Source organism: Jaculus jaculus, chromosome 1 (assembly GCF_020740685.1).
Source record: "Jaculus jaculus isolate mJacJac1 chromosome 1, mJacJac1.mat.Y.cur, whole genome shotgun sequence".
Classification (NCBI taxonomy): Eukaryota; Metazoa; Chordata; class Mammalia; order Rodentia; family Dipodidae; genus Jaculus; species Jaculus jaculus.
The window spans coordinates 12,860,028-12,874,217 of NC_059102.1; the positions used below are offsets into that span (position 1 = coordinate 12,860,028).

Genomic DNA, 14,190 nt, shown 5'->3' on the forward strand with positions numbered 1-14,190 from the left:
CCTCATAATAGGAGGAAAAAAATGATGATGTCAAAATAAAGGAGAGACTAATGAAGAGGGGGAGGGGATGTGATGGGAGTGGAGATTTGTGAAGGAGAAAGTGGGGGAGGGGAGAGATTTATCATGGTTTATTGTCTTCAAGTATGGAAGATGTCAATAAAAAAAATCTGGAGGACATGCAAAGGACTTAGTTCACAAATATTGTAGCATATTTTAGAAATTAAATCTAACAAACTGAAGACCTTTACCACTTAATTTAAAATGAAAAGGAAGTATTAAAAAGTCAGATTTAGTTACAGCCATGTTGAAAATTATATTAAGTATGAATCACTTAAACACTGAAAGTGAGAAAGCTGTTGTCAGATCATTCAGAAAGTCCCATCATAAATGGCTATATTATGTTCAAATGGAGTGGTATGTATGAAGTCAGTGGGCTGAACAGACATTAGTACACTGACACAACCATATAAGGAGAAAGTAGCAGAGACCAAGTTGTTGGATGTGGCACAGGAAAATGAGGAGAAAATCATGCAATATATTAAAAGAAACTCTCATTTCAGTTAGGAAAAGAACAGTTTTGAGAAGGAGAAATCCCCAATGGCAGGGGCATTTTCAAACCATTTGTAAAAGGAAATAAGAATAGGAAGGATTTGGATTATAAAATGTAAGTAAAATTCTGTATTAATAAAATTAAATAAAAAATAAGCTCCAATTATATATTGTGTAGAAGAAAACCACTGTAAACAAAGACATACGTAAGTTACAGTTATTGCTGGAAGAACACAGATACTAATTAACACACTGCTGCGGGCCAGGGAGAGGATCAGGGGCGGGCGGGCTTGGCGCGCAAACACGAGGGCCGCGAGCACCGCACAGACCCCAGCTCCACACACAGAGCTAGGGACGGCCACGCACGCTTGTGGAAAGAGTCCTTACTTGGAAATTGCTGGGTTCATATAAAAACAGCATTTCCAACACAGAGAAAGACTCCATCTCAAGGAACTACACAGAAAAGTGACAGAGGAAACCCCATGTTCTGCTCGACCCTTCACATGTGTGCATATTGGACATGCACACACACATGCCACACACAGGATACATACAGTACACATGAAGTAAAAGAAAACGGAAGTGGCTATCTTAATTTCGGACTAAACAGAATCATTTCCAAACAAAGAAGAATGCTAAATAGGGAGGATTTTCCCAACAATGAATGAACTAACCAAAAGGAAATAATGATTCTAAATATAAATGGACCTAGTAAGAGTTTTAAAATACCCAAAGCAAGACTTTGAGTCTTTCCAAAGAATCCATGAAACCACAACTAAACCAAGAGATTTTAACATTCATTTCTCACCATTATATAGAATATGCATGGCAGAAAATCAGTAAGGTCACAGAAGACTTGAATAACAAAACCAATTATAAGTAAGCTATATAGAATACTGTGCACATGGGCATATTCTGGATCATGTAAAAATCACATTGAATTAAAAAAGATGCAAGTAATAGAAAGCATGTCCTTTGATCATAACAAAAACTAGAAAAATAACAAAAAGATATATATGGAAATGCCCAAATAGTTTGAAGTTAAAATATATTTATTTATTTTACAAATGTTTAATAAGTATGAAATGAAGTAAGATGAAAATAATCAAAAAGATAGGCTACAGGAAAGTGATAATATATAGCAGTAAATGCTTTCACCAGATGTCCAGGATTTAAGAACCTGGAAGAAAGCAATCGTCCTAGCTCTTACCACTTCTATTCAACATGTACTGCAGGTCCTACTCAGTGGATCCCAGCCAGAAACCACAGGCCTACAGATAAGGAAGATGTAGAAGGGTCTATTAGCAAACATGACTGTACATGGGGAATCCCAAGGATTCAACAGAAATGCTACTAGATCTAATAACTAAGCTTAGCATGGCCACAAGGTTCCTGGTCAACATCAAAAATGTAACAGTATTCAGTGTATGACTAATGAACAGTTGGGAAGCGAAATAACAAAAGAAAAAAAAACACTTATAACAGCATCACAAAACAAAAAAATGAATTAGTGCTGCTCTCATCCTTGGTCAGAATCTGATTCCTTTTTGTAGTTGACAGGAATGACTGGGGAGACTCAAAACTCATTTAAGTGCTGAGAAGTGGTAACAGTTGAGAGCTCAGCTCTGAATGATACATCTCTATCCACCCCTTCAAACTCAGGGAACATACGGAAGAGAGGCAGACAAAACGCGGGAGCACAGGATGGGGAGGAGTGCTTTGAAATGCTGTCCTCAAGACATGAAGTAGCTGTAGTATTCATGACCTCACAGCAACTGCAGTTACTTGCACAAGGCGTATACAACAGTGGGCTCACCAACTCTCCATCATGTACAATGGAAGGGGTGGGGGAAGACATCAATGTAGAAGAAAGACTAGGTCTAAGTAAGAAAGGGTTCAGTGGAAAGGGCACAGAAAGGGGGAAATAAGAGAAGACAAGAGAAGGTAATGAGAAAGGATTGTGATCAAAATGTATTTTATACACACACACACACACACATATGTATATACATACACATACATGCCAGTACAATAGTTAATTTTTTGTTATCTGGCTGCATCATCACCACTTACTACCACTATAAAGGTCTTTGTATATATTTAGCAAAAGACCCATTTTCTTAAATATTAAAATACAATTTTAAGATAGCATTGTAACAATACCATAGATCTTCTAGGTTCAGACTTACTTCAAATGAGATACTTTAATCATCTCAATGGGTGATTCATCATTGCCTCGTTCACCACGAAAAGCAGTGCTCCTCCCTTTAATTGCACAAAAAAGAAAACAAACATGAAACAGCACATGTGTAAGAAATAAGAAGCCAATACCACATAATGTGAAAAGTTGTGTCCTGTGGCCTCTTATTCTTTTATCCTTTCTTCAAAACTATTTCAAATCTAATCATTACAATTTTAAAATATTAAGATTTTACAACTTAGTAATATATTACTTAGATTCCAACACTTATTTTATAAAAGATATTTTTGTTATAAAGTTTCTTAAATTCTATAATTCAATTTTAGAAACTTGGAAATATCACTTTATAAAACTTTAAGGCACTATAAAGCAACTACTCATTGTATATTTAAGGTGATACGAAACATCTGTTATGTTTCCAAATACTAACTAGTAGGGGAAAATAAACCCTTTTAATAAGTATTTAAGATTTATTGTCCTATGCACAAAATTTTAGCTGAAATAGTCAAACATATTCCTACCAAAATGTCTCCCTAAACTTAAATTGTGTAAGAACCAGCTAAGCCCTCAAAGAAACAAAATGATTTCTGTGAAAAAATATACTCTCTTATATCTGAATAAACACATATGTTTTAATGTCTTTAGTTGCATTATTTGCACAGAGCTAAAGAGATAATATAACTAACTTGAAAACAGTGAACGCCTGAACAACCCTGTATTTCAGTTATCAAGTGCAATGTGCCCGTGCTCACTGGGTTATCCCCCAAAGGCTCCAGTCTTTGCTCCTCTGCTCCTCTACTGCCCCCTGCAGAGAATATGGCTATAATAATCTGTGCACTAAAATGTCCCATTTAAGAAACCAAGAACTATTATATTATTGCAGGCATTTTCCCTAAAAAAGTAACATTGTGCAAACAGATTCTAAAATATCTAATAGCTCTCAATCTGAACCTGCTGAAGAAAACAGATATTTTTTCTTTCTTTTTTAGTCAATGACTTCACCTCAGATATAATATTGCTTTCAACAAGCTTAAGCCAGTCAGAACCTAAGGCTATGGGTTACTGAGCAGATTCATTTCCTGACATGCAATAACACTGAATATCAGTGGGGCTAATTCTTTAAGAACTGCATCTTTCAGGGTTTAGAAATATATATTGACAAGAAAGAAACCAAACATGTGATTTGTTATACACACACACACACACACACACACACACACATCCTTATTTAAAATTATCTGTATTCATTCATTTTTTAAAAAACTATATGAAATCATTGTCTATACAAAGAAATAATTTAAGACCCATCCTGTTATGTTTTTAAGCTCTATACTCTGAAAGCCACTGGACTGTAAGTCTTAAATAAGGAGCAGGCGCCTCTACTGGAATGTTTTTAATACCCAAGTTTTCCTGAACCAGCCAGCCAGCAACTAGCCAAAGTTTGAATTTGAGCATTTATCAACCATTTTTAATCTGTACGATTTTTGAGATTCTCCTACAAAGGCCTAAACTTTGAACAGAGAATCCAAAAGTATAACTGCAAAGTTATCTTAAAACTGGTATTTTGGTTACCCATGAAGCACTGCCCCTGCAAGATGACTAGATGTCACATTTTAAAATAAGTCTGCCAATACAGGCTTATGCTATTCTATTTTACTATATACATGTGTGAACAGCATTTCCCCAACATCAGTGCCGAGACGTCTGTGGAAGGACAGACGTGGAGAACACCGTGGCAGGAGGAGCGAGGGCCTCAGGCCCCGCCCTCAGAGCGGCAGAGCCGACAGATGTGATCTATGTGAGCGCCGGGACTGCAGGCGCTGTGAAGCACAGACCTGCGGGAAGATCGACCAGCTGAAGCTCATTTCTCACTAATCCCATATTGTTTGGAGTTGAGGTAGCAAAAGAAAGAAAACTGGTCAAACTCGTCCATTCGATACCCCTACAAATTAAACAAATATTAGTCTCATCAATTTTACATTTAAAAGGTTTATTTGAAAAATAAGGCTTTTCTCAGACCTCATTTTATTTACCACGTAATTAAACTATTATTATCTTTTGAGACCACATTACTATATACTCTAACATACATGAGTTTACTTCAAACTATAACTTTATCCAAATGTAATGATAATTAACCAGGATTTATGTCATCATTAAAGTGACTATTAAGATTTGGCTAAAGAGAAACATATTGCAGCAGTTTCCAAGAATCTAATTATTTTAAGTGGTATAGGAATATTCTCAACAAAATCCTTAAAGTTGGGTAAACTGGGAATTTAGTTGCTTAGGAAACAAATTCCTGGGGCAAAGAGTGTGAGCTGAGCTCTTAAGTTTGGAAGTAGATGCATGTTAGAAACGGTGTGTCCTTACAGAAAAGCACAAGGCAAGTCTCAAGAAGAAAGACATCCTGACAAGACAGCAGCCCAGAAACCAAAGCACCCCAGGCATCTCTCCTGTGGGGGCTTGACACATTTTCTCGCATTAGCAGGCTATGCACTGCTTACAGGCAGTGGAGACTGGGTGGGAGGAAAACCCAAAACTCAGACCCACCTGCAATTGCTCACCAGCCTTTATGGGACAATGGCCATTTCTAAGTCCAACACAGCACCTACGGCAAAGGTGAGCAGCTAAGGAAGGAACCTGAGGGCCTAGAATCCTAATCCTAAAAACTTGATTATTGGCTTTTTACAGAAAATGTTTATTGATCCTTGATCTAGTTTATCCATATTTATTGTGACCTGAATGTAACTGTTAGATTTACAGTGGAATAATACTGTTTTGGTCTGTCTCATTTGTCCACACAGTATAATAATTTCCTACCATAAACTGTTCTTTGTGGCTTTCAAGACTATCCAGCCGTTTGCTTCATCTAAAATTACTGCATCACCAAAAGAATCATCTTACCTGCCAATAGTATTTATTTATTTATTTTTAAGATTTGGTCTTGTTCTGTATCCCACTATGTAGCCCAGGTTGGCTTTTTTGTTTGTTTTTGGAGGTAGGGTTTCACTCTAGCTCAGGCTGACCTGGAACTCACTATATAGTCGTTGGATGGCCTCAAACTCATGGCACTCCTCCTGCCTCTGGCTCCCAACTGCTGGGATTAAAGGCGTGCACCAACACGTCCCACTTTGGCTTTGAACTTAAGAAGACCCTTCAGCCCCCCCTTTCCTGAATGCTCAAGTACAGCTGGGCAGCATACCTAGCTCCTTTATTGCTATTTTAATGAGACACTTCCCCTCATCAATTTGTGTGTGCCCAGGTACTTGTCTTCAGCAGAGGGACAACATAATCCATAGAGAGCTAACAATAATCATGATGCCAAGCAGGCAACCACTGTAGATATCAAGGATTAGGACAATTTAATAAAAATCAGTTACGGGGCTCAAAATGGCTTAGAAGTTAAGGCATATGCCTATTAAGACAAAGGACCAAGGTTGGATTCCACAGGACCCACATTAGCCAGATGCACAAGGTGGTGCAAGCGTCTGGAGTTCATTTGCAGCAGCTGAAGGCCCTGGCATACCTATTTTCTCTCTATCTGCTTCTTTCTCTCTCTCTCAAATAAATTTAAAAAAATAGCAAAGTATATTTTGTAAAAAATCAATTGTGTTAAAACACTTAGATTAATGGCTGCTTATGAATAAGTAGGCATTCAGCATATCCACCCTAATACCCTTCAGAATGTCCACACTTGTCACAATCTGTCTCTGTCCCTCTCCAAATCACACTGGTATTAGGTCCTGGTTTCAGCCCTGCCTAGCTCTGACTCTGCTTCTCAATTCCCTTTTTCATATGCAGGAATAATACTGAGTGCACAGAGGACCAGTATGACAATTATTAGTGGCATTTCAGGTCGAACAGCAAATCTTTTCTTCACTAGGCTTTCTTTAATTGCACTCAAACACATCCTCAGTGACGACTATGTAATGGGGCTAATTACTCACTAGAAAAGTCCCTATGTCTCTTGTTCCTCTCTTCCCCTAACAGGTAACTGTCCTTAATTTTTCTAGAGCAAACAAAAGAAACAATCATCTTGCACTCAATCTACGCTCTGAAAGTCTGGTAGTTTCATCAGATCTCTTCTAAGTCTTATTGCTGGTATTCTGAACTAACTGTACTTAGTACAGAAATGCCATGATCTCTGGATACTAGAGATTCTGCCTTCCCACCTCTCATGCAATATTTTAAAAAATCTATCTGTTAAGTACCTAGTATATGACAGAGACTGTTAGGCACTGGGAATGCACTTGGAAACAAGACTGACAAACCAGCTGTCCATCTGAAGCTTCTATGCCTGCAAGTGCATTTTCTACTGCCAATTTTTTAATGCCAATTTTTTTAATGCAGCTCAAGCAGCACTGAATAGGAGCTGTGTGATTCACACATGATCTCAGGGCCACTGAAACTCATACACAACGGGCAAATAGCATTTTAATCTAAGCCTGGCTAACTGAGGAAACAGTGTGAGAGTCAGCAGGCGAGTTCTTTGCTTTGGCTTTGTTTTTCTTCAGTGCTGGGAATTTAACCCACGGCCTCACACATGAAAGGTAAGCATTCTTTCACTCCACTGCCAACATGATTCTTAACTGAGGGTGCTGTTTAGCAGGAGACCCAGCATGTATACCATAACTCTAACAGCTCTGGCTCAGAAGCTGGAAAGACCTAGGGTGAATTCCATTTATCACTTTCAAAGACTTTGTACTTCTCAGTTTCTTCTTCTGTCACCTGGAAATATGATATGTCTATCCTCTAGGCTTACAGTGGAGGTTCAAAAAAATAATGTATGCAAAGAATTAATACTAAACACAATCTTCTGGTTAAATGGAGGATTCTAATTGGTTGGTGTCAGTTATAAATGGAAACACCATACAAAAAAGATAAAATAGGAAGATACGTCGAAAGTAGGAGTGTAGACCAGAAAGACAGGGAGAGAGAAGGTGGGAGCAGTGACAGCAGAGAATGCTGGCAGAGTATCCCAGGGGTGGACTGCAGATCTGTATTAAGGAAGAGAGGAAAAGCAGCCTGAAGTAAGCCAAGCAGGCAGGGCACTGCCACACCACTGACACTTAAACACACAGGGCACTGCCACCCCACTGATGCTCAGACAGACAGGGCACTGCCATCCCACTGAAGTTCAAATAAGTAACACCACACTATTCCACCCTCAGCGCTTTTGAAGACATTAATATTCCTGACCCTGCTGCTTTCATCTATTGCCTCCCTGCTGCCTTTACTAATTTTCTACTGGCATGTGACACCACACCAACAGAAAACTTTACTACTCAGTGCAAATATATCTGCAAACATACTGGAGGAGCAAATCAGATAGCAATAAATTGTTACTTGGGGGCTGGACAGATGGCTTACCCGTTAAGGCATTTGCCTGCAAAGCCAAAGGACCCAGGTTCAACTCCCCAGGACCCATGTGAGCCAGATGCACAAGGGGGCACATGTATCTGGAGTTTGTTTGCAGTGGCTGGAGGCCCTGATGTGCCCATTCTCTATCTGTCTCTCTCTCAAATAAATATTTTTTAAAAATTAAAAAAAAAAACCTGGTACTTGGGGTGCATCACAAAACAATGATTCTGAAGTAGGTTTCCATAATAAGCAGAACTCGTGGCACTCCAAGGGTTAACCCTGCTCCATCCAGAAAATGCATTTCCTTTCAACAGTGAAGTCACCAAGGTTCACTAAAACTTCACAGGAGACAATTACATGATACACAGATAAGGTAACTACTGGAGATTTTAGTAAGGCATGTATATGTAGCTTCCCACCGTGTGACTGACAGACAGAAAAGGGAGACCGCTTCACACGCAGCACAGCCGTCCTGCAGGCTCGTGTGTACGCACTGGGAAGCAGAACGCAGGAGGCGCTCTGCTCCCACATTAGCCTTCCTCCGCACATCCCTGCACATCCAGCACTCACACACAGATCACAGGTCAAAACCAAATGATATTCAAAGTTGGGTATTTCCTGCTGGTATTAAAAGAAAGTAACAAGTAAGGTTGAATAACAAGTCAACTGACTATTTAAATGTGTCATGAGCAACCTACAGAGCTTCATCAAACTAAAAGAACTACTGACCAAACCTGGAGGCACAATAATTTCCAGAGAGGAAATAGCCTGGACCTTCAGAGAAAGAAGTGGGGTGAAGTAAAGTCCTTTCACAGCAGCAATTAGTGCCACTCTTCATTAACCATGGACTAGATATACATATTTATTCCTCCAACTTGTCAAGCAAATAGTCAGACCTGTGCACACCACTACACAGTATTCCATGCAGAAAGCTCTGTGGCAACTGTCCTGATGTCACATGAACGTTGACCACAGTGTCATACTTACTTGACTTCACATGAGTGGACACTTAACTCCTTGTGCAGCAGACCACTGGTGAGGTGGTACACCAGCACAGAACCGTTACCTGTGCCTATTAAAACGATGGAACAGAAGGGCACTAATTTAGTGCGGGTTCAAAACTCTTTCCAACATACATCTTTCTGACTGAAATCATTTTACATTTGTCATCTATGAAAGGAATTTAAGCTATGTACTTAAAATATTTATATTCTTTCTTATGAAAATGGCCTAGTCCTAATCTCCTCTGCTCTGAAATCTCCAACTCCACAGTAGACTTTCACAGAAAGATTTTAAAATGTTCATCAATACACATGATACTTTGAAACAGCTCTTCCCCATCCTTTCTACTATGAGAGCTGATTTTTTTTTTCAATTCAGAATTATCTATTATAGCTGGCCCTTGAAAAGGTAAACAAAGTGAGCTCATTACTAGATTTGCCCTTTTTATTTCCTGTTTATTAAGTAAGCCATGACAAGAGAGTAAAATCTAATAGCTAATTGAAGCTTTGGCTCAGGCCCTGGCTCTGTTCTCTGGGTGAGCTGCTTGCATAATGCTGAACTTGTGGCTCTGCCTCTTTGCACTAGGAGGTCTGACTGTTAGGGAGCTGAGAGGACTGTATAAAGCACTGAACACTGTAAGCACGAACGTGGTTATTAGGATTACTGTAATCAACAGTTTACAGCCACTGATTTTTCTTTTAAGGCTTTATGTAGGTATATAACTAAAGGTTACGCAGAGAAGACATGAACATGTTTAAGAAGTTTTAAATTCTAAAATGTTTAATAACTTAAGCAAGGGAAAATGAGCAGTATAAATGACTCTCATTGGAGATGATTTCAAAGAATGAATGGGTGGGTTCATATGCACCAACAAAATGCTAAGAAAATTCTAATTTTAGCTTATTTGTTGCATAGAGGTCTAGAAATCTATGTAACTGTTCTAGAAAAATTATAGTTGTTTATACTTATTCCCTTCCATTCTGTCAGCTTCTGGTTCCATGTAAGTGTAAATGATGACTAAACTTTCCAATAAGCACATTTCACAATAGTCAAAATATTCCTACAATGCCCAAGTCCTCATGATGAGGAGCTTATGATCTAATACCTTGGGCCATAGGCAAAAATAACTATTCATCATCCCCAGTGATATCTTTGGCATGCATTTTTTTAACTTTTATTTTGCTATGCCAAAGTGTTAAAATGATATCATGTGTATGAACACTGCAGCTTATTTGACAATGGATATCTCAGGCCTGAAATTTAGAAGTAATTTCCCCCAAGAAGTTGACAAAATCTTATTTGACAAACTAAGTACCCTGACACTACATACATTAGATACCATGCACACTGATGAATCCTAATTAACTATTTATGAGGCAGTTAAGATGAAGAGCTTCTAAAGCAAAAGCTAAGTAAGTATTCACCTGCATTTATTAAAATTTGGATACATGTATATACAGACTACTGAATCTTCAAATTCATATCACTTTCAGAAGACAGACACAGAACAACAAAGCAAAACACCAGGACAGTGCTCTGAGAAGTAGTTAGCACTCATGAGTGAGCCATCAGCTAACACAGAGATACTGCCTATAAAACAAAGGTGGGCAAGTTTTCACTTAGCAATGAAAAAAAAAATTACAAGTCACATGTTTGTAGATTTGGAAGAAAGCCAGAAATAAAAGAATAGCATGGTAAGAAGAAATGTTCAGTTTTAAACAAATAAATTATTAGAGAAATTTTTTAGCTTAACTTATGTAAAACTAATTTTAGAGTTTCTGTTAATGCAAATTAAGGTCATCCCACTACTATTAAGTTAATATAAAACGATAAAGCCCAATTTTATTCATATAATATTTTAACATAAAAATATGAGACAGGCCAGGCATGGTGGCACACGCCTTTGATTAAAGCACTCAGGAGGCAAGAGGTAGGAGGACTGCCGTGAGTTCGAGGCCACCCTGAGACTACATAGTGAATACCAGATAAGCATGAGCTAGAGTGAAACCCTACCTCAAAAAAACAAAACAAAACAAAAGAAAACAAACAAAAGAAAATAGGCAGGAGGATCACAAGTTCAAAGCCAAACTGGGCTAGAGAACAAATTCAAGGACACCCTGGGGAACTTTGTGTTTCTGTCTCTAATTAAAAAAAAAAAAAAAATATATATATATATATATATATATATATATACATATACATCTATACATACACATGTGTGTGTGTGTGTATATATATATATACATATATATATATATATATAAATTTTAAAGGGGCTGGAAATATAGCTCAGTTGTAGAACTCTTGCCTATAATGAGTAAGGCCTTACGCTCAATCCCCAATACTGCAAAATACATAAGCAAACAAGGAATTCAAGCCAAACAGGTTAATATATACAGTTCTTGATAAAGAACATTGCTGTTATTAAACTATTAACTGTTTACATTAATAGTCAACAAAACCCAAAACAAAATGACATACACATGGAAAGAGTGGGCTATCCAAGAAGAGATTCAGCATCACGTGGGGAATATACCCCTAATACTTCACAAATTATTGACAGAGTCAATCTCATATGGATGGGTTTCACTATAGGTTAAAATTAAGATGGTTAGAGGAACAGGACAGAAAACAAGAACAATGTTTCAAGACGAGGATTCATAGAATTTTACTCAATCTCTTCCTCTTTTTAAAGCACCCTCAAGAGAACAAAGGATTTTCTAAAAATTGGAAAACCTAAGTATCTTACAAAAGAAGTTTAGAATAGCTGGTCAATACTCACCAACGGCAAGGAGTGGCTGATACATCTTAATATTCTTTGTGGTTAGTGGTGGACACATGCGGATGGCAAACTGAGGGGAGGGAAGGCCTGAGAGCAGGCCCGTTAGCAGGAATCTGAGGTGTACTTCCTGTAGGACGGAGCCTTTGGGATGCTCTTCCCCAGCAACTGCACTTTGCCCTGGTTTGAACGAAGAAAACCAATGTGTTAACTACAGAGAATACTCAGAAGGTCAACAGCAAGTGTGCGATATATCACTCCAGGGGCTATAACTAGCAGGGCCATAGTGGCTCAATATTTGTGTTTTTTTTTTTTTTAAATGGAGTTTAATAGATATATTTAGAGATAAAAATTACAAGATTAATGGAGTATCATTCAAGTTTCAACATGCATATGTTGCATAGTGTTTAAATCAGGGCGAATGTAAATATTTATCATGAAACGTTCAATATTCTTTCTTTCAGCTTTTAAATGGGTAGTACATTGTTGACTATATATATATATATATATATATATATATATATATATATATATATATATGCATACATACATACAAATGGTGCATCTACTCAGCAATAGCACACCCATACTTCTTAATTAACTCCAACTTAGTGCCCACTGACTAATCTTTACCCCTCCTGCCCTTTATCTGTACTCCCCATCTCTTCTACCATGCTACTCTTTTTTTTAAAATTATTTTTATTTATTTATTTATTTGAAAGCATAGAGAGACAGACAGAGATAGGAGACAGAGAGAATGGGTGAATCAGGGCCTCCAGCCACTGTAAAACTTTGTGCATTTGGCTGTATGTGGTTACTAGGGAATTGAACTAGGATCATTAGTTGTTTTTGTCTTGGGTTTTCAAGGTAGGGTCTCACTCTAGCTTAGGCTGACCTGGAATTCACTCTGTAGTCTCAAGGTGGCCTTGAACTCACAGTGAGACTCCTACCACTGCCTTCTGAATGCTGGGATTAAAGGTGTGTGCCACCACACCCAGCATAGGTCCTTAGGTTTTGCAGGCAAGTGCCTTACTTCTCTCCAGGCTAAGAAATTATTATTTTTTAAAAAATATTTTACTTATAAAATATTTTATTAATATATTTGAGAGAGAGAGAATATTCACATACCAGGGTGTCCAGCTGCTATAAGCGAACTCCAGACAAAGGCCCCTCCTGGTTCAATATTTGTTCTATGGGCCTTAAATCACATCATTAACAACTCAAAGGCCAGATTACCCCATAGCACCATTACCCAAAAGTCAGGGACCTATGGCCTCTAAGAAATACCATTTCAGCCAAAGTTCCTGTTAGGAGGGCACTCAAGACAGGCCTCAGGAAGAAAAGCCTGGGTGAGAGAGCCCTTCTGTAGAGTGGGATGCCGCAACACACCCTGCTTGACTTGTCTAAAGGACAACTTTGCATACAAGGTACTCTGCGGGACATGTAAAATTAGTACTCATAAAAACCATTCAAAGACCAAATCTATGATTTCTAACAAGAAACCTTGGGCCTCGGGAGATGGCTTAGTGGGGAAAGTTGTTTGACTGCAAAGCCTGCTAGCCTGGGTTCAATTCCCTAGACCCCATGTAAAGCTGGATGCAAAAAAGTGCAAGTGCTCGTGATTCTAGTATAAAATGCCCACAGGAAGTGCTCGTGATTCTAGTATAAAATGCCCATAGGAAGTGCTCGTGATTCTAGTACAAAATGCCCATAGGAAGTGCTCGTGATTCTAGTACAAAATGCCCATAGGAAGTGCTTGTGTTTCTGGTACAAAATGCCCATAAAAAGGGGTGCCATGAGCATCCCAAGCTCAAGGCAGACTCATTTGCAATAGCAAGAGACCCCATCTCAAAAAGGTAGAAACAACTATGACCCCCACAACCACACTGTGGCATGTGTGTGCCCATCACATATACATACATATGTGAACACAAATAGAAAAAGAAACCCCACAAAAATTCAAGGTTTAGAAACAATATAATTAATTAAGCATGTAAAATAATACATAAATATATTCATAAATATATATGCAATATATAAACTGCCACTGTAGATTTTTTAAAGATTTTATTTTTATTTATTTATTGACTTGACAGAGAAAGGGGGAGAGAAAGTGAGAGAATTGGGCACACCAGAGCCTCTAGCCACTGCAAACAAACTCCAGATGCATGCGCCCCCACCTTGTGCATCTGGCTAATGTGGGTCCTGGGGAATAGAACCTGGGTCCTTTGGCTTTGCAGGCCATCCTGCTAAGCCATCCTCCATCCTGAGTTTTCTTTTTTTTAATTAATTAATT

The 14,190-nt window shown here is 38.3% G+C and overlaps 1 protein-coding gene across 1 annotated transcript in view; it reads right to left on the reverse strand.

Annotated features, from left to right (window-relative positions):
- Wdr11 (WD repeat domain 11) overlaps positions 1 to 14,190 on the reverse strand; it is a 67,988-nt gene that overhangs the window by 34,785 nt on the left and 19,013 nt on the right. The window contains exons 10-13 of the mRNA XM_004659290.3: positions 11,898 to 12,074; positions 9,101 to 9,185; positions 4,585 to 4,691; positions 2,739 to 2,814 (exon numbers count right to left, since the gene is read on the reverse strand). Of these exons, the coding sequence (XP_004659347.2) occupies positions 2,739 to 2,814; positions 4,585 to 4,691; positions 9,101 to 9,185; positions 11,898 to 12,074 (445 nt within the window). The remainder of the gene's footprint in view (positions 1 to 2,738; positions 2,815 to 4,584; positions 4,692 to 9,100; positions 9,186 to 11,897; positions 12,075 to 14,190) is intronic.